Below are 21,250 nucleotides of genomic sequence, written 5' to 3'. Positions count from 1 at the left end.
AATAAGCTTTTAAACTTTCTATTCAGCAATGAATCCTAAGAAAAAACAAATCCACAAAATATTAAGCAGCTGAAACTGTTTTTAACATTGATAGTAATAAAAACATTATTAACTGAGCACCAAAATAAGTCAGCAGCAAATCGGTATATATTAGTATGATTTCTGAAGGATCATGTGACACTAAAGATTGGAGTAATGCCGAAAATTCAGCTTTGCGTCACAAAAATAAATTACATTTGAAAATATATTCAAATAAAAATTTGTTGCAATTTTTTGCAGTTTTATTGTACTTTTGGTCAAATAATGCAGCCTTGGTGAGCATTAGAGACTTCATTAAAAACACTTAAATCATAATGTTTCCAAACGTTTGACAAGTACTCTATGTACCTGGATGTTTTATCTGTGATGGTCTGATGGAGTTTAAGTCATCATGAAATCAAAATGGACAATTCTTACTTTTATGGGAAGTTATCCATAAAATATCCCTCACCTTAGTTTCAATAAAAGCTCTTTTTAGACTGAAGAGAAAGTTTCTAAATCAAATTGATGTTTGTCTCCACAGTGGAAATGATCCTGCAGTGGATGGCAACGTCCCATCAGCTGATGGAGAGGATGTTCTGGGCCTGAGCGCAGACAGTCTGTCCCGTCTCAGAAGTCCATCAGTTATGGAGGTCCGAGAGAAAGGCTACGAGAAGCTAAAGGAGGAGCTCGCCAAAGCACAATGGGTGAGCCACTAAACCAATGACATTCACAGATCTAAACTTACATTTATTAATTTAGCTGATGCAATAAACCAAAACAAATGAGAAATTACGAACATCACAAACAAATTTTCAGACTCTGAAAATATACCTTTTATCACATGCCTCTGGTTAGGACACAATGTAATTCACAACAGATATCTAGGGCTGGGTTGAAAATGGTGATTTCTCGTTTTTTATTAATTCTCAGTTTGATTAACCAATCGATCATTTAGTCTATGCTGTTTTCAGTTGATGTGTGTAGTGAACAAAACTTCACTAAACATTATTTGTAGTGTGCCTGCTATCCAGTAAATCACTTTTTGCTTTGCTATTTGAGATATGAAACAAAGTCTCAACTTACAAATTCTGTCAAATTTATTTTAAAATCCAAACAATAAATATTGTTTTGGCACTCTTTAATGTAGCAGCGTGTATTGCATATTAAAGGGATAGTTTACCAAAAAATGAAATGTCGTTCCAAACCCGTAAAGGTCTCTGCACACTGACTCCGACATTTTCGTATGTGTTTTTTCATATTCGAAATCCTAAAAATTTGTCACGCACAGAAACCTTGCACACTGAGTATGATGCGTATTAATTAATCCATTGCGAAATAATTTGCAAAACAGCACTAAATGGAGTCTTCAAGCAGTGAGGATTTGACAATCGCCTTTCTGGATTTTAGCGTTCGCTTGTACGGTGGCTCTGAACTGTCAAAACACCTCTCAAAATGCTTGCAACGGATGCGAAAAATGGAAAAAATCAAACCCAATCCCAATTTTTTTATGACGGACAAAAATTCAGAGGCAGTGTGTAAACGTGATTGACATAACGTGAGACCTTAAGACCTTCGTTCATATTCGTAACACAAATTAAGATATTTTTGATGGAATCTGAGAGCTCTCTGTCCCTCCATAGACAGCAAGGATATTACCACGATCAACGCACAGAAACGTAGCAAGGACATCGGTAAAAATAGTTTTTGTGAGCAAAAGAAAACAATAATAACTTTATTTATTCAGCAATTCTTCTCCCCGAGTTACCGTCTTCCGCCATTTTGGAGAGTACCCAAGAACGTAATCAATGTAATGAGAGTTGTTTATGTTCTACTGAACATAAACAATGCTGATTACGTTCTGCGAAAGAACGCGCATGCTGAATGTAAACAACATAATAACAATATGATTTTTTTTCCATATTAATTTAATATTGTGGTATCATCAAACAGACAGTCCTGCCCCTAAATGGCATATCAAACAAAGGTTTGTCTGGTTATGTCATATTATTTTCTTATCTAAGTGGATGTTTCTGGGCCAAAATAAGCTGCAGAGTAGACCAGGTTTCATGCTGATAGTCAAAAGTTGACATGACATGAAGTGAGGAACCGCCACTGATGTTTAATGTTCTATTAATTCCAGGTTGATCTGTCCTTTTCCTTTATGGAAAAATCATGTCATTATCAGTATTTATGAAATATTGTGACATGATCTGAATATAGCAGCTCAGCACAGCCACAAAAGAGCCGTTTTGTGAAGAGAGAAATGTGTTCAACAAATGCCGGACAAGAACCGTTTGCTAAATATAAACACTCACATATAGTTTTCTACCAAAAATGGTGAATTGGTGCATTTGAAAAAGGATTGTTATTTAGTTTTTCTGTTCCGCTCAGACACAGCTCTAGATTTTCTACTAGGAGTGGACATTCTGATTTATTGTGGGCACAAAAAATGTGAAGTTTGTTACACATGTGAGTCTGTTATGTTTAGTTTTTTTCACTTGCAGTTATAAGCATGCTTCAGCAGGTTTTGCATTATCAAAGATCAAATAGATGTCACACGTCACCTTTGTCTTTTTTAAAAGTGTGCGCATTGTCCAGTGGATAAAGTTTATTAGTTTATTAGCATAATGGGTGAAGTTTACTGGAAAGATTTCTGTCAGACTAATTGCTTACATGACATTTTAAAGTTGCAACATAACAGAGATAGCAACAGAGCTTTTAAGTGAAACTGATAATCAAACATAAAAAATGGGGGACTTGATTCAGTTAATCGTTTGTTGATTGGATGGAGGCACATCTAAATGTGAGCTTACAGTTGATTATAAGAAAAGTGTGGGTTTATGCAAACTAAATGATAGAAGTCTGCTATACATCACCAGGAAGTCTGTCATTTCACCCGAAAATGCAGTGATTAAACCATTTTTTTTGTCACCTTCTACATTAAACAAAAATTTAAATATGTGGATGAATCATTCACAGGAAAGATTTCTGTCAGACTAATTGCTTACATGACATTTTAAAGTTGCAACATAACAGAGATAGCAACAGAGCTTTTAAGTGAAACTGATAATCAAACATAAAAAATGGGGGACTTGATTCAGTTAATCGTTTGTTGATTGGATGGAGGCACATCTAAATGTGAGCTTACAGTTGATTATAAGAAAAGTGTGGGTTTATGCAAACTAAATGATAGAAGTCTGCTATACATCACCAGGAAGTCTGTCATTTCACCCGAAAATGCAGTGATTAAACGATTTTTTTTGTCACGTTGCTTCTACATTAAACAAAAATTTAAATATGTGGATGAATCATTCACAATGAGTATACATATCATGCATTTACAAAATAAATACAGTGAATTTTAATTTCATGCCTACTTTAAATTGTTGTCTGAGTGAAACTAAATTTTAAAGTGTGTGATATTGCACTAATTATTCCACAAGGTTTTCTATAAAAAAAGCTAGTAATAAAAGTCTTATCCTTGTTATTACATAGCCGGCTGTTGAGAACATGTGCACAGGAGCACATAGATATTAGTCTGATATGAGTTCCTCATACTGATTGACTGCATCTGAACACACTCCATCACATCTCAACATCTCAGCGTAACCTAATGCAGTCATTAAAAGATTTTCTACATATGTTTTCTATTTTTATGTTCCAATTCTATTTTTAAAATGTCATTTATTCCTGTAATGGCAATTTCAGCATAATTACTCTAGTCTTCAGTGTCACATGACCCTTCAGAAATCATTCCAATATGTTGATTTGGTGCTCGATTATTATTGGTTTTTAATGATTAATAATGGTTCTTATTATTATGGTTATCTTATTATTATGAATGTGTTGAACAGTTTTTGCTGGTTAATTTGTTTTTCAGTTTTTTTTTTTTGATAAGTTAAAAGTTTAACAGCAGTTTATTTGAAAAAATAAATCTTCTGTTTTGCATTCTTGCAGAATAAATAATTTTTAGCTGAATAAAATGTCTTTAGATAGACAAACAAACAAAGATACATACTGATCTCAAACCATATTTTAAACCCAAGCATATATTAATGTGAGACATGTCCTAGCAATAGTGTTGTTTTAGAATTATTTCTATACTATTATATTATATTTTGAATTAGCTGTTATTTTTATAGTTTCATTTAAATTTAGTCACTTTTCTTGTAATTTTATGTGCTTTTGTCATTTTTATTATTATTTTTATATTTCTATTTCACTTTAATTTCAGTGTTAAATCAGTGTAGTACTTCCACTTAAAAACTTAAATGAAAAGTAGAAATGTTGCCTTGGAAGCTAACTGAAAAAAATAAGTTTACTTTTTTATTTTTCTAATATTTCTATTTAATTTTATTTCAGCTGTATTTGAATGAACAAAAACAACTTTTAAACTTTTAACTTTTTCAATTAACAAAAACAATAGTTTCAGCTAACACTAATAAGACAATAATAACCACAGGTTCGAATCCAGCCTGCATCTGCTGTTGTCATTAAAATGTCACCCAAAAAGAAACCATACATTTATTGTTTCTTCCAATAGTACTTTTTCGTTTTTTTTGTAAAACAATACTGTAGTGTGTGTTGTATCATCCACCCTTTTACATTGAAGTAATGGGCTAAATGAGAGAATGAGCCGTACATTCCCTGTTTTTCAGTTCTGTTTTTCATTTGTGTATTCTGTTCATGTCATTGCATGTGTCTGAAGGAGCTTAAGTTAAAAGACGAGGAGTGTGAGAGGCTTTCTAAAGTGAGAGACCAGCTGGGGCAGGAGCTGGAGGAACTCACTGCTAGCCTTTTTGAGGTTTGTTTGGTTTCTTTTGCCAAATGACAGAGCAGATCTGTGTGTGTCTGGAAGCACTTGATCGTCTGGAGTTATCCTGAACACTCAGCACTGTGATGGGTTAACTCAAATAGACAAATAATTCAGTACAGAACTAAACCTGTTTTTGATGGCACTCTCTCCACACTTCAGCCCTTACCTTAAAAGTGTAACAGTGTGAATAGTGAAATTATATTATTTGTATGGTGGGTATATTTTATATATGCAATAAGTAAAACTTGTCACTGTGAACAGAAGAATCATATTTAATTATTTTTTTGATTTACAAGCACCATGTTAACAATGCAGTCATAATCAGTATTTTTTAAGTCAAGTCACGTCACCTTTATTTATATAGCACTTTTAACAATACAGATTGTGTCAAAGCAACTGTACAGCATTAATCTCTATATATACTACCATTTAAAAGTTTGGGGTCTTTGGGAAGATTTTTTAAAAAGTCTCTTATTCTCAGGGCTACATTTATTTGATCAAGATTAAAGTAGAACAGTAATATTGTGAAATACTATTGCAATTTAAAATAAAATATTTTAATATATTATAGAATTTAATTTATTTATGTGATGGCAAAGCTGAATTTTCACCAGTCATTACTCCAGTCTTCAGTGTCACACGAGCCTTCAGAAATAATTCTAGGGCCAGTTTTACTAAACAGGGCAAATTAGCCCGAGAACGCAATTCCAAAACAGCGCCGAATTTCTTCGGGTGATTTACTAACAATGCACAAATGAAAGAACACAGACGCAACATCTCATTTGCATATCGACCAACGCAATATACCAAGTGCAGCATCAATTTGCGTAGTCACAAATAAAGTATAAAGAAATAAAGCAGCACCACACTATGTTGAAAAGAACCAGAGGCCAAAAATGAAGGTTTGCTAGAAGTTTTGATAGACCTGGTATTGCGTGACTCCTAGTATAATGGCGAAAATACTAGTAATTTGACGAGCGCAAACGTTAGTAAAACGCGTTGTGTGATTCATTTGAATACTCTCCTCCCATAACTTTTGTGTCTGAAAGGGAAACTCCTAAAAATGCATATTCAATAAGGTCAGGCGCAAAAATAACTGTGTCCACGCCTTTTTCGGTGCTAATTCGTCACTGCGCGTCTTTAGTAAAACCTGACAGTACTATTTTAACACCAAAAGACCGTTTGCGCTGACACAAGCTGTTAGTAAAACTGGCCCCTAATGTGCTAATTTTCTGCTCAAGAAGCATTTCATGTTATTATCAATATTGAAAACAGATGTATTAAAAACAGTATTTATTTGAAATGGAAATCTTTTATAGTATATACTTGTATAAAAGTATTAATTTCTTTCAAACTTGCCACAAATTTTGATTGGTAGTGTATATTTATTAAAACTCTGTGTGTATTTAATTGTTTATGTTTGAAAAACAAACTGAAATTCACAAAGAACAAACAGGATTCACAAAGAATTGAACATACAAATTTGTTGCATAAAAAGAGCAAATACAAAAAGGCACATTCATAAACATCATCTACTATATATAGTATAGCAAGTGCCCCATAAATGATAGTCCATAAAATCACACGTGACGTGCGTGTGCTATCAGGGTTGTTAATGAGTTCACATCAAAACCTCCCATCTGTTTTGACCTTTTAACAAACTTTAGTAACAATCCCAGAAATTGATGTTCAGATCGTTATCTAGCTGAAACTGTTTCGCAATGATTCACTGCATAATTTGGTTTTAGGGTGCCATGAAAATTAGAGTTCAGCAGATGTTAGTCCACTTCACATTGCTTTAGCTGCTTTGAAAATAAAACTGAAGTTCAACTGAACAAACTGTTGACAAACTCCGTAGCCCCATTTAGCCATGTGTTAGCATTTAGCACGTGTTCTGCCTTTTTCAAGACCGATAAAAACTTAAGGCGCTATTCCAAAAGTATTTTATGTTGTAGAATAAAATGTGACCCTGGACCACAAAACCAATCATAAGGGTACATTTTTTGAAAATGTACATCATCTGAAAGCTGAATAAATACTGTAAGCTTTCCATTGATGTATGGTTTGTTAGGATAGGACTATATTTGGCCGAGATACAACTCTTTGAAAATCTGGACTCTGAGGGTGCAAAAAAAAAAAAAAAATCAAAATATTGAAAAAATCGCACTTTAAAGTTGTCCAAATTAAGTTCTTAGCAATGCATATTACTAATCAAAAATGAAGTTTTGATATATTTACAGTAAGAAATGTACAAAATATCTTTACTTAATATCCTAATGATTTTTTGCATAAAAGAAAAATTGATAATTTTGACCCATACAATGTATTACTACAAATATACCTGTGCTACTTATGACTGGGTTTGTATTCCAGGGTCACAAATGTGAAAATAGATTGGGCTTGTGTTAAATTAACCACTGACCTTATTTCAGGCATTTGACCAAAAAAAACAAAAAAAAACATTGACTTCAGGATGATGGAACTGGAAGTACTAAAATGCTAACATGTTTCCGGATTTTTCACCTACAAAAATATGTCATCCCTGCAGCACTCTATTGTACAATCCCATTTCCAGGAAAGTTGGGACATGTTAATAAATGCAATAAAATCTACAATCTGCTTCAAAGAAATAAAAGAATAGAAAAGATCTCCAATGTTTTCACTCACCAACTTAATTGTATTTTTTAAATATAAACAAATGTTGATTTTTAATGGCTGCAACAAACTCCAAAAAAAAGTTGGGAAAGAGGAATGTTTATAACTGTTACATCACCTTTCATTTTAATATAAATTTTTATTTGTTATTAATTGAGAATACTAATTGCTCCAGTTTTGTAAGTGGAATTTTCTAGCTTGATACAAGATTTAAGGCTGATTTATACTTCTGCGTCGAAGCTACGCCGTAGCCTGATGTGCACCTCTCCAAAAATGTCACAGCGCGTCAATTCTACGCGGATCGCAAGCGCTGTGATTGGTCTGCTAGAACCCCTCCCTCCGTATGTATTGTGTTTTTTTTTCTTCACTTAAACATATTTTAATGTTACACCTTTTTTAAAATAAAACAAAGCAAATAACAAGTGTCTTATTATTTATTATACAACATAGCATATACATCACTCAGTTGTCCGCGACAATGTTGATCTGCCGTATGGTACCATTCCTTGTGGAGATTGAAAGAATGCCATCTTTTACTGTCACGGCTGATGCTTCTCCGATAAGCTGCTTCTTCTTCGGCTTTTGCCTGACACTGGGTTACACCAGCAACATGCCCGTGGACACTGCAGACTAGTGGTTTACATGTGTAATTGCACGTCGACACGGACAACGAAGCAGAAGTATAAATGAAAAGCGACGCATAGCCTACGGTGTAAAGGCTACGGCGTAGCTTCGACGCAAAAGTATAAATCAGCCTTTAACCTCAACAGTCTGTGGTCCTTGTTGCCTTATTCTCTTCATCATGACACAGACCAGTCAAGCACATCCACTCTGTGCCTGCAAAACCACACTGTTGTTGTACATGTGAATGAGGCCTGACTATTGACCAGGGACTTCCTGGGAAAATATTTTGTTTTGATGGCAGCATATGTCTCTGTACAATCCCAATATATGCCTCAGCCTCAATAGTACCTTCACACATATGCAAGTCACTCTTGCCTTAGGCACTGATCTACTCTCATACAGTGACAGATGTGCAGGGTTTTGCACCTGTCGCTGATAAAAGTCTGGATGGTCCCTGTGTCTTTGGCGTGGAGAGTAGAGGTCTGCATTCCTGCAGCTCTCCCGCGGGACCCGACCGGATTTTTTGCGCCGCGGGATTAAATTCCTGAAACAGAAAAATGTCAAACGAATGTAGTATTTTGACAAGACGAATAAGAATAGCTAATAGGCTATTTTTGTACAACCTACATTTTTATTTTTGAACAAAGAGTGAATATATAGCGGGAGCGGGTGGGTGCGGAATAGAACCTTGCGGGAGCGGGACTAAAAAAACAGTCCCGCGCAGACCTCTAGTGGAGAGCTCGATGTCTGTTTTTCCCAAAAACAAGCAGAAATGTGGACTTTCCTGACCACAGTGCACATTTCCACTGTCTTTCGCACCAGAGAACCTGACAGCATCTCTGCATAGAAACGATGGGTGGCTAAATTATTTGCAATCTTGCATTGAGAAATGTTATTTTTGAACAGATTCACAATTATCTCTTTAAGTTTGGCTCAAAGTGCTAATCCACGACCCATCTTTGCTTGCAAAGACTGGTATTGGTAGTTTTACCCAAAAATGACACCATCAACTATTACCAACTTTTCACTTTTATTTTGCTTCTGTCCCAACTTTTTTGAGTGTGTTGCATCTATCAAAATCGCAATGTGTTTATATTTACAGAATACAGTACGGATGGTCAAATACAGCTTAAATAATGTTTAAAGAGTCCCAGACAAGGGACAAGATTCCTATTGCATTTTACACCCCTTTTTTGGAAATGGGGTTTTATGTTAATTTTGCTTGATGTGCTTAACAAAATTGGCATGTAGGCATACCTGGAATATTTCCAAATGAATCGAGATCAGAATCAAGTCTGAGAACTTGTGAATCAGAAACTAATTAAATTGTGAAACTTGTGTCAATACCCAGGCTTATTTCAAAAGTTATTAAAGAATACTACTGAATTAAACAAGTGTCCACTTCCAAATACTTCAACTGAAGCTTCTCTAATCATGTGGACAGGGTCAACGGATGACGTACATTATGTTGATCTTCACATAATATGAATCCAGATGTGCTGAGTGTTTAGGTAACCTGCTCTGAAGTTTCACTTCCCCTTCTCTGTTATGCATTTCATACTGTCCTCATATATATATTTTTTCCTTTTTCATGTCTTTCTGTTTTCCCTCATCTTTTGCGTTTATTTAAAGTCCTTGAGTGTCCTCATCCTACCATTGCGCTGCTCTGCCAGGTTCCTCTGGTCTGGTCTGGTGTGGTAGAGTTGTCTCTTGGTGTGGGTTATTCTCAGATGAGTCTGTGTTTAATGTGGATCTGATCTGTGACGTTGTCAACAGGAGGCTCATAAGATGGTGCACGAAGCAAACCTGAAGCAAGCCACTGCTGAAAAACAACTGAAGGAGGCACTGGGAAAGGTGAGTAATGCTGACATGAAACAGCACTTTCTACATGATTACAAATAAACTAGCTAAACGAGAGAATACAGTGAAGTTCAGAGAAGAAAAAGCTAATTAAGAACAAACTAAACCATTAATATCTGTCAGTGTCACCAAGACAAAAGATTGAACTTAAACTGAGGTTATTTATTTATTTATAACATCTTATAGGCCAGATTTACTAACAACTTGCACTAGAACAAACCTAATGTCAAGATTTACTAAAGACACAGTGAAAAAAATTAGAGATGAAAAGGTGTGGACAGTTATTTGTGTGTCTGACCTTATTGCATACGCATTTGTAGGAGTTTCCCTTTCAGACGGTGAATTTATGGGAGGAGATTATTTAAATGATTCATGTAAAATTCTTTACTAAGGTTTGCAGTAGTATTTACTGGTATTTGCACAGTTATTTAACACCCAAAAAAGTATGTCTTAACCCAATTTGTGCTGGATTCAGGGGCGTCGATAGACTCTGAAAATAGATTTACTGAAGCACTATCGCCAGTAAAATATTACTCATAAATCCTTGTATGTCAATGTAGATTACTGTATACTGATCTGAAAACTCTTTTTATTTTTCTTATAATATTTTAGTGATTAAGTCTTGAGTTTTTTCTATCAGCTGTTTAAAATCACAACTTTAGAAATGGGTTTGCAAAAAGGTCTGAAATTGTTCATGATTAAGTTTGATTCATTCAAACGGTTCACTCACGCTCTGAATCATTTGCAGCTTTTTCTCACACTGAAAGACTCACAGAATATTTTTTAAGACCGAAAACACTGGAAGAGATTGACCTAAAATCCATTGAAGAAAACAAAACTTGGACTAAGATTAGGAAGCACACGAGTTTGAAATAGACAATATTATAAATATGACTGGATGAACCATGTGTGAAACCTACACACATCTGCCGACTGAGACTCATTGTACCGGGTTTAAAATTAACTTTCCCCATTTGCCAAATGAGAGTAAAATGATGCTTTGGTGAGCAAACAAAGCTGAGGTGACTTCAGGTTTTTTTTGGGGGGGAATGACATGGTTTATGCATCAAATGCATTGTTTAAATTGATAGAATGCTGGTCATATCCTTAGCTTTTTTTAATCTAACAAAAATTACATGATGAATCACTAGAAAAGATACACTAGAAAAAGCTCAGTGACTCTCATGTGTCCTGTGAGGAAGGTATGAGATAAGAAGATAGGAACTAAAGAAAATAAACTAATAAAACAAAACACACACACATCGGAGGTTCACGTCTTTTCTTCATCGTTTTGCGTCTCAGATTTTTAATGCAGAAAACATGTGAATGGCCTCTAATATCTTTATTAATTTTTCAGGGTTTTTTTTTATTTTGTGCATGTTATGTTTTGTAAATACCTGATTTTAAACCCCTGAAATCTCACCGGTCTTTCCTCTTGGATTCAGATTGATGTTCTTCAGGCCGAAGTGGCTGCTTTGAAGACTCTGGTCCTGTCAACCTCTCCCACATCCCCCTGTAAAGAAATGCCCCCCGGACCCAAAGCCGCTTTTAAGAAAGGCCACGCTCGAAACAAGAGCACGAGCAGCGCCATGTTGGGCAGCCAGCAGGAGGTCGCAGTGACGCAGCCCATTGTACGTGAGTGTAAAGAGGTTTGTATCTAGTGGTGAACGACCATTTGTGTAGGTAGCATCACTCCTACGGAAATTTCCCATATATCCCCGGGTTTGTTCCATGTCAGCCATTGATGTCTTTTTAATCACAAGCAAATGTATTTTATCTAAAGAGTTCATATGTAGCTTAATCTCCCTACATATCCAGTGCTCTTTTTGACTACACACTGAACTTTTCACTGAATTTTACAGCTGTTTACTGTATGTATTGATCTCACTCTGATAATCCAGCAAGGAGGTTAATGCAAAACATACTCGGTTACTAATGTAACCTCGGTTCCCTGCAGGCACGTGCACAGGTAGTGCTCAATCTGTGCAGAGCACATGCCCTTTTTGCCCTTACATTCCGAAGTGCCCTTTTTTTGGTGATGGTGTTGTTTTTTTTTCCTTCAATAAATCAATGATATTGGTCACCCTTTACCAGTCTTTAAAAGCCATATCATATGTCATTATAATAGTGTATAACATGTAGACCTATAGACCTAAGAAACCCTATATATATATATATATATATACATACATAATGGTTGTTATTAATAGTGAATAAATCTAAAGCTTTTGAGACTATTATTTTGCGTTATTTCATTTGTCATAAAGGGGGGGGTGCCCTTTTTCAGTTTCAGCACATGCCCCTCAAAAGGTCTGTGCACGGCCCTGGTTCCCTGAGATACGGGAACGAGTACTGCGTCTACTGCGGTTAGTAACCGAGTACGTTCCCTTTCGATACTACACTCGTACTGCGTCTTACTAGACGCATATGGGAACACAGTACAATCACGCTGTGCTAATGAAGTGGAACGACTAAAAGTATCAAACTTCCATTAGCAACCAATGCCCATAGAGAAGTTAACAACAACCCAAGGCTAAGACGGGCTGAGCTTCCTGAGGTCACACCCAGCCTGGTAACAAAGCTAGAGAACTTGGGCGTGATACGGCCAAGGGCTCTCTGCCATATCTGTTTACGCAGCGCGTGCCACTTCAAGCGGAAAGGACCCTGGCCTGCAAGGCCGGGACTTCCAGGTTATAAAACCTTGCGAATGTGGATGGCGAAGCCCAGCTGGCTGCCTCACAAATATCTGCAATGGACACACCACTGGACCATGCCCAAGACGAGGCGATGCCTCTAGTCGAGTGGGCCCATACTCCAATGGGGCATTGAAGGCCCAAAGGAGAGTACGCTAGCAAGATGGAGTCTACTGTCCATCTAGAGAGTCTTTGCTTTGTGACCGAAAGCCCTTTGGTGCAGTTACCGAAGCTGACAAAGAGTTGTTCCGACCGCCTATAGGGGGCGGAACGCTCAATATAGATTCTCAGATCGTTTTAACTGGGCAGAGCAGAGATAGCTCTCTGTCCTCTTCAGAAGGAGGAAGCGCGGAGAGCGTAATGACCTGTGCTCTGAATGGAGTGGAGAGCACCTTAGGTACGTAACCGTGCCTTGGTTTCAGGACGACTTGGTGTCGTTAGGCCCGAATTCCAGGCAGGCAGGGCTAATAGAGAGCGCCTGCAGGTCCCCTATTCGCTTTACTGATGCCAGTGCTAGAAGCAGAGCAGTTTTCAGCAATAGCGACCGAATGTTGGCAGATTGTAGCGGCTCGAAAGCGGGGCACTTCAGGGCCTTCGGCACAGGGGGCGGATCCCATGAAGGGGATCGAGGGGGACGAGGCAGATTCAGCCTCCTGGCACCCCTTAGGAAGCGGATAACTGCGCTGTTTCTGCCCACCGATTGGCCCTCAATAGGGGCATGAGAGGCTGCTATAGCCGCCACATAGACTTTGAGCGTGGATGGGGAGCGTCCCTTATCCAGCAGCTCTTGCAGAAATGACAATACCTCTGTCAAATCGGAAGTATAAGGGACTTTGCCACGGTTTAGACACCAAGCGGAGAAAAAAGACCACTTTAAGGTGTAGAGGCGTCTCGTAGATGGGGCTCTAGCCTCCGAAATTGTGTTGAAGACTCACTCTGGGAGGCTCGAAGGCTGAAACATAAAGAAGGAGGTTGGGCCAATCGTGAGCCAACGCGTCCCTGGTCTTTGAGAAATAAATTGGGCAGTGAGAGTGAAGAGGTCCACCTCGGCCTCGCCGAAGATCTCCCGAAAGTCGGTATGCCCTCGCACAGCACCCCCCAACCTGAGTTGGAGGCGTCTGTTGTGACAACTGTCCTTCTGCAAACCATCCCCATGGCCACGCCCTGTTCCATCCAGCGGGAGTTCTTCCAGGGGGCCAGGGCTGTTACACAGGCCTGACTCACCCTGATCTGCAGGCGTCCGTGACGCCATGCATGGGATGGAACCTGTGGTTTCAACCAGCGCTGAAGGGGACGCATACGAAGCAGACCCAACCGTAGCGCTGGCAATGCCGCTGCCATGAGGCCCAGCATCCTTTGAAACGCTTTGAGAGGGCGAGTGGTACCAATCTCGAAGGAGGTTGCCAGCTTCCGTATGGCCAGAGCCTGTTCCGGCATGACTACAGCTCTCATTTGGGCTGAGTCGAACAAGATATTCGCTGACTGGGGAACAATGAGCGTGCGTTCGGTCGAGCGTGAGATCGGTCAACCCGGTTGCTTATTCCCTGACCCCGCTGTTTCCCTCTCCGAGGCTCGCTGAGAGAGGAGAAACGGGAGAGCAGGGCTGCCTTCAGTGAAGACGGTCCGCGAGTGGAGAAGGGCGAGACTCATGCTTTCAACGAGAGCATTCCGTCTCAGTGAGAGAGCAGTCTCTGCGTGCGGGCTGCCCAGACAGGTGACGCACTCACTGCCCTTCTGCATCGTGCAAGATTCCCTGCACGAGCCACACTCGCAGCGTGACATTTGCAACAACGTCGCTAGAATTTGCTCTTATAGGGCTTACCTGCTTGAAATAAGATATTTCAATATCGCCGGATGGCGGCAGGGGAACAGGACCGGAACTACTGCGATGCTGAGGGGCGAAGAGAGCCGGTCAGCCGAGCAGGGAGGTCTCAATCCAGCTGCAAGGCATGTCAACAGCGAGCAGGCTTTCAGGATCAGCGATGAGCGTAGAGTCGTCGCTGAAGGAGAAGAAATCTGAGAATCCTTTGGCGAACGCCCACTTGTATAGCCAGATGCCCCGCCCATTCTGGCGGGCTTTGGCAGGCTTGGCGGGCTTCGTCGCCATAGGCTCGTGCAGCTCCGCTGCCTAGCCATTGGTTCGTTTTTTAATACACTGCACGAACCAATGGGCGTGCAGTTTCATTGCATGAATGAAAAAAGGCTTCAGTTCAGGAGAAAAAAGTATTTTTCCCCATATGCGTCTAGCAAGACGCAGTACGAGTGTAGTATCGAAAAGGAACTATCATTGACCTTCAAAGGAAAATAAAACTGTGTGTCATCATCATAACAATGATAAGTGACATTGTGTTTTTGACAAATAGGACCTAGTGGTAATGTATATAGGAAAAACAAGATGGGACCTAGAATGGAGCCTTGAGGCACCCCACAAACACTCTATAAGCAGAAGAAGTTGAGTCATTTCATAGTTCCACAGAAAAACTTCTGTCCTTTAAATTGGAAGAAAACAGTATAAGGGCATTGCCTCAAATCCCTGCCTAATGAATTAAATGCTCTAAAAGAATTCCATAATCTATAGTGTCAAATCCTGGTAAGATAATGGAGAACAACTACACAGTTGCCAAAATTGACAGAGAGCAAAAGGTAATTAGATATTTTGAGGTGGACAGATCTGAAATCTGATTAAAATAGACAGCCTTCTCCAGAATTTTAGATATAAAATATAATTTAGCCCCATATGCGTCTAGCAAGACGCAGTACGAGTGTAGTATCGAAAAGGAACTATCATTGACCTTCAAAGGAAAATAAAACTGTGTGTCATCATCATAACAATGATAAGTGACATTGTGTTTTTGACAAATAGGACCTAGTGGTAATGTATATAGGAAAAACAAGATGGGACCTAGAATGGAGCCTTGAGGCACCCCACAAACACTCTATAAGCAGAAGAAGTTGAGTCATTTCATAGTTCCACAGAAAAACTTCTGTCCTTTAAATTGGAAGAAAACAGTATAAGGGCATTGCCTCAAATCCCTGCCTAATGAATTAAATGCTCTAAAAGAATTCCATAATCTATAGTGTCAAATCCTGGTAAGATAATGGAGAACAACTACACAGTTGCCAAAATTGACAGAGAGCAAAAGGTCATTAGATATTTTGAGGTGGACAGATCTGAAATCTGATTAAAATAGACAGCCTTCTCCAGAATTGTAGATATAAAATATAATTTAGAAATTGGCCAATAATTATTTAAAAATAAAGGTTCCAAAAAGACTAGGCTTTTTGAGAAGTGTTTGCACCATGCTGTACTTAAAACATAATGGAACTATACCATTCACTAAATTTCTCTTTACAACTGACAAAAGACTGGTACAAACAAAACCTAAAAACAGAAAATGAAGGAAAACAATATATCCTAAAATGTCCACAAGATGAGAAAGAGAGACCGGTTAAAAATGTGTTGAGTATACACAGCCAGAACTGAGATGTACGTAGACAGTAATGGTCAGTAGGAGAAATTCTTGTTCTAATCGTCTCAATCATACCTGTAAAAAAATGGAAAAGGTTTTCTAGCTTATTAGGGTTGAATCAGGAAAAGTAGTCAAGACAGTTAAGGTCAAGTCAAATGTATTTGTATAGCTCTTTTCATAATACACATCGTTCCAAAGCAGCTTTACAGAAAATCACGATGTTTGTAATATCCTAACATCTATGCCTTACATAGATGTCGCGTTTAGCAGATTGGAGCTGATTAGATTAGACAGTATATCTACCTTTACATAAACAGCTGGGTGATAATATAGGTACATTTTGCTATGATATAAACAATCAAGCAGATTTTCTATATAGAATATATGGCTTGACCTGTGCATACTGTATGTATGCAGATAAAGTTGAATATATGCATGCATGCAAGCTTGCTTATTTTGCTCAAGAGCATGATCTATTTAAGTCCAGGTCATACTAACAAGAAAATTCTAACCACAGCTGCAGTTCAACCACATAACTTTGCTATTGTTGGTTTCAGGAAACGCCAAATCGTTCATCTCTGTTGCTAATGACAGAACTTGCTATCATTGTTGGCTAACAATGCTTGGGGGAAATGCACCTCTGTTTGACTTTCTTCTGTGAATCACAAAAGAAGATTTTAAAAGATTACATACTGGGCATTGTTTTCCATATTATGAAAGTGAACTGTGACTGAAGCCACACAGTTTATGATCTTTTATGAAAGTTTCCTGACCATCTTCCTTTCATCCAGCATTGTGGACTTTAAAATCTGTGTTATAATTGTGGATATTAAATAGTATGTGTGCGTTTTTGACAATATGTGTTTGTTTGTTTGTTAGATTGATTCACTGCTCTTCAACGAGTTCAAAGTGTGGAAAGAGGAGCCGATCCTGGAGAGAAGCTGCTCCTTCCTCGAGCGCATTTACAGAGAAGACATCCACCCATGTCTGACGTTTTCTAAGAGTGAGGTATGCTTCTGCTGTCATCCCTCGGTAGAACTAAGTAGCACCTTCTTTCTACTTTATTTGATAAACATTAGTTTCTGTAAATTATTAGCTCCAGTGAGCACGATACGAGTGTGACAGCTCTGGGCTAATAAATGAGCTCTCCAGCTGCTCTCTGCTGGTTGAATCTACTCATGAATTGCTAAAAACATGAATGTCAACTGTATGAAACTAGGTTACAAAGCTACACGCTGCTCATAATGTGAAGTAGTTAACTAAAGTCAAGCTTCCTAATTAAAAAAGTAATGCACTACACTGCATGTAACTAATGGAAAAGTTGATAACTGCACATATGCTGTACAATGGGGCAATTTTGTCTTTAAATTATAAGATTGTATAATTCACATTTTCAAACAGCTTTGATCTAGCACAAAACATTGAGCATATCATTTAAGGTGGCAGAATCAAAATGTATATATTTATGCACATACTCAAGAAGTACATCTTGACCTGCAAAAAATACCATTTTAAGGCATATAGACTTTACAGTGAAATTGAGGAAAAATATCCTACTTTTACTAAGTGCTTTTAATTTTTTTTACATTAGAAATGCTCTGTTTTCATAGTGTTTGTAAACCAATTACTTTATTCAGGGTTCTTAACAAGTCTTAAATTTAATTTATAATTGTAAGAGTTCTTAAATTTGGGGATTGCAATATGACTTAATGTGATTATTAAACTTCAAAAGTCTATGATTTAATAAACATCAGTGCTGCACATTGAAAGTAAAATATGGCACAGTTGTGTCCTGGCTCATTGTTTAAGAGCATTTTGCTATCAGTGAATACAGTGCATTTATGCCAAGTGATTGCTTATGATCTGCTGTTAATGAATTATAACATTTACTTTATGGTTTCTTTATATTGTAATATGCTGTAGATGCTCATAAGTGCATATTTTATCTCTCTCATCTTTTTGAATGAGCAGCTAGATGTAGTAAAGCATAAACATTTCAAAATAATAGTCTTCTAGTGTATTTTGGGCTTGGGATATAAATGAAAGTAATTTTATGCTTATGGTCTTGAATGTAAATAGATTTTACAGCACAATAATTTTTTAAAGACATTATTATAGTTTGAGAAAAAAAAGAAAAATATCAAAATTAAGTCTTACATTAGTCTTTTGTAAAAACTTAACAGGTAAGCCTGTGCCATATATTGTTGAATAGAACAAAAAAATAGTACAAAAAGCATGTTTATTTCAGTTATAAACAACGAAATTGGTATGAAAAAAACTGTACACGCATGCAACAGAACACTTTTTTAAGAGAGTTTTTTTGGTCTTTTGATCAAAACCTTTGGGTGGGGTAAGGGCTTAACTTGTGGGTAATGATTAAAATGAAGCAGTAATTCATCATTAAACCAGTTCATTAAAACTACTCATTCAAACTGACTCAGTAAATTGAATCCGGCTTCCAAATGCTATTTGAAAGAGAAAGGACAGTTTAGGACACTTCTTTAAATGTGTATTTTGTGCATGGCTTATGTATAGTTTGTGTGATCCACAGCTCGGATCGGCGATCCTGGAGGCGGTGGAACAGAACACACTGAGCGTGGAGCCGGTGGGATTCCAGCCTCTGCCGGTGGTCAAAGCATCTGCTGTTGAGTGTGGAGGACCCAAGTGAGTATGGCTGAAATTACAGTCACTTGACACAAAGCCTGTGTCTATAGTTTGACAGATCTATAAATACTCTATTTCTCTAATGTTGCTGTTTATTTTTATTTCATCGTGCTTAAAAGTGTTGTGTGGATCACGTGTACTGAACAGCCTGCCAGCATGACTTTCTTTCGTCATTCTTTCTTTCTGTATTTGTGTCCTTTTGTTGATTTTGTTCTTGTTCCGACGGGCTTCCTGTGGCAGCAGGATGGCACAGACTCTCGTGTAAGTGAATCGTGATCAGACCCTTAAGTCCCCCTGATCTGACCCGTGCCGCCCTGTCTCCCAATCCTTGTCTTGATTTCCCTAGTGTCTGTTTCAGGGAGTTCATTTCTCAGTACCTCATATCTATATTCGTTATTCACCCAAGTGTTAATTTACAGTCCTAAATCGCTCCTCAGATGTCCATTAGGTTTGTAGTATAATATATTTCTAAAAGCTTTCAATCTCTTTCCCGCTGTGCAGGAAATGTGCCCTGTGTGGTCAAACCAAAACCTGCAAGCACAGAATCAAGTTTGGCGACTCCAGCAACTATTATTATGTATCTCCGTTTTGCCGTTATCGGGTGAGTATGGTATTGCCTTGTTATAGATTTCACAGCATCTCCTCTGTAATTATTTGAAAGCCACCTATTATTTGGTGTTTAGTGAAAAATGGATGCTTGGGTAGATCGTCATCAGAAAATATTCATATATTTCTCATTTTGTTGTGTTGCATATTGAAAAGAAAGCATATTTATGTGTTTCAGTGGTTGTAGAATTAATGTTTTAAATATCAAAGCGAACATATTAAAAGTTTAACATTAATATCAGAAAATATTTGGCAATGTGCTGATGCTTCTAACATCAGACCATCCTACCAAATCAATCATCAATTGCAAAGAAGGGACCTGGAAATCTGCTGTAATGTTTCATCTAGATTCACTTCAGCAAATTTGGTATCTTTGATAAGGTGACTAGATTAAAAACTCATGAAATAATGGGAAAATGGTTGAAGACTGATTTAAGACCAGCGAAAAAAAAAACCTCTGAAATAAAATACTGTGCTTAAAGGTGGGGTATGTATTTTTTCAAAAACGCTTTAGAAAACTGAGTCGGGCTGAGTACCAAAACAAACTTGTAGCCAATCAGCAGTAAGGGGCGTGTCTACTCATGATGCGGAGGAGAGAGCGCTCAGTGCACAGGACGGACATTAGCCGAGCGACGACAGAAAGATAGAGATGGCGGATAAAAAAACAAAAGAGGAAAACGGAACAAAAGAAGGCTTATGATAATGCAAAAAGTAGGACCTGTGTAAATATCGGAAGGTTCATATTTTGATTTTGGGAGTCCCCAACAACGCGTTGACATGCATGCAAGGTCAAAAAACACTTTAATTGTCTTATAATATGCATTTATTTTTACCTTATGCCTAGTTCACACTACAGGATTTTAAGCCCAAATTGCAAGTTAACGAGCTCGCCGACAGGTCGGGCTGTGATCGGGGGGAAATCAGCGGGTGATCGGCGCTCGGCAATCTTTATGTGTGAACAACACAACGATCCATCAAAGAGGCTCGCTAGCGTGTCGCCGACACCTCGCCGACGGCAAACAAATATCTAGCATGCCAAATATCTGGACTGGTCGGCCGACTCGACATCACGTGGTGTCAGGTGTCGTAACGAGCTACAGCCAATGAGAGAGCAAGGCATGGGTTGAGGTCCCCCGGAAGAAAAACAACAGCAGCAACATGGCCTAAAGAAAAGTTTGGACACAATAAATGGAGCAAAATTTTTCATTGAGCAAACAGCTTGCAGCGCTAATTTCTTCCCGACATCCATTTTCAAATAAACAACTCCTGTTTCACGTGTTGTTTCATGTCATTCCCGTTCCAATTCTCGTGTGTGTTTTCGTGACAAAACGTGGTTTGTAGAGTCGTTGGGTGACAGAGTTGTTGTCAGCTTGTTTAGTGTGTAACCCCCGGTTGCGGATCATTTACATAGAGTCACGTAGTGTGAACACCACAACGACTTAAAGACAGACAATCAAGTCATGTAGTCTGAACAGCACAGCGATCTGCCGACGTTTAAAGTCGTGTAGTGTGAACTTGGCTTAACACCGTGTCTACACCGGACGCGACAGTTGTCACGCCTCGCCGCAACAGCTAAAGTCTGTCTACACTGGACGAGACAAAGCGACCATTGAAAATAATTTTACATTTGTGTCAATACGTCATAAATAGAACGCAGCAGCAGTTTTCTGTCGGGGATTTGTCGTGCCGCACCGTGCCGCATCCAGTGTAGACAGCATCACTGATTATAATGAGTTCTATAGTATTTTGTTGCGCCGCTCTCGTCCGGTGTAGACACGGTGTAACATTGGTTTTGCTATGTTTCACAGAACTAATCGTTGCCTGGGTTGCGTACGTATGTG

The 21,250-nt window shown here is 38.3% G+C and overlaps 1 protein-coding gene across 5 annotated transcripts in view; it reads left to right on the top strand.

Moving 5' to 3' along the window:
• Nucleotides 1-21,250, top strand: part of LOC107689177 (rab-3A-interacting protein-like) — a 38,785-nt gene that overhangs the window by 13,881 nt on the left and 3,654 nt on the right. For 2 of the 5 annotated variants that reach the window (XM_016487451.1, XM_016488203.1), the window contains exons 4-11: nucleotides 563-725; nucleotides 4,730-4,825; nucleotides 9,893-9,970; nucleotides 11,422-11,625; nucleotides 17,019-17,147; nucleotides 18,691-18,803; nucleotides 19,047-19,064; nucleotides 19,305-19,404. In XM_016487451.1, the coding sequence (XP_016342937.1) occupies nucleotides 563-725; nucleotides 4,730-4,825; nucleotides 9,893-9,970; nucleotides 11,422-11,625; nucleotides 17,019-17,147; nucleotides 18,691-18,803; nucleotides 19,047-19,064; nucleotides 19,305-19,404 (901 nt within the window). The remainder of the gene's footprint in view (nucleotides 1-562; nucleotides 726-4,729; nucleotides 4,826-9,892; nucleotides 9,971-11,421; nucleotides 11,626-17,018; nucleotides 17,148-18,690; nucleotides 18,804-19,046; nucleotides 19,065-19,304; nucleotides 19,405-21,250) is intronic. The other 3 variants (XM_016489591.1, XM_016490361.1, XM_016488910.1) reach the window with 3 other exon arrangements.

This window comes from Sinocyclocheilus anshuiensis, unplaced genomic scaffold (genome assembly GCF_001515605.1).
Source record: "Sinocyclocheilus anshuiensis isolate Anshui unplaced genomic scaffold, SAMN03320099.WGS_v1.1 scaffold73, whole genome shotgun sequence".
NCBI classification, from domain to species: domain Eukaryota; kingdom Metazoa; phylum Chordata; class Actinopteri; order Cypriniformes; family Cyprinidae; genus Sinocyclocheilus; species Sinocyclocheilus anshuiensis.
The sequence above is the reverse complement of the archived record's forward strand: the minus strand, read 5'-3'. Positions and strand labels throughout refer to the sequence as shown.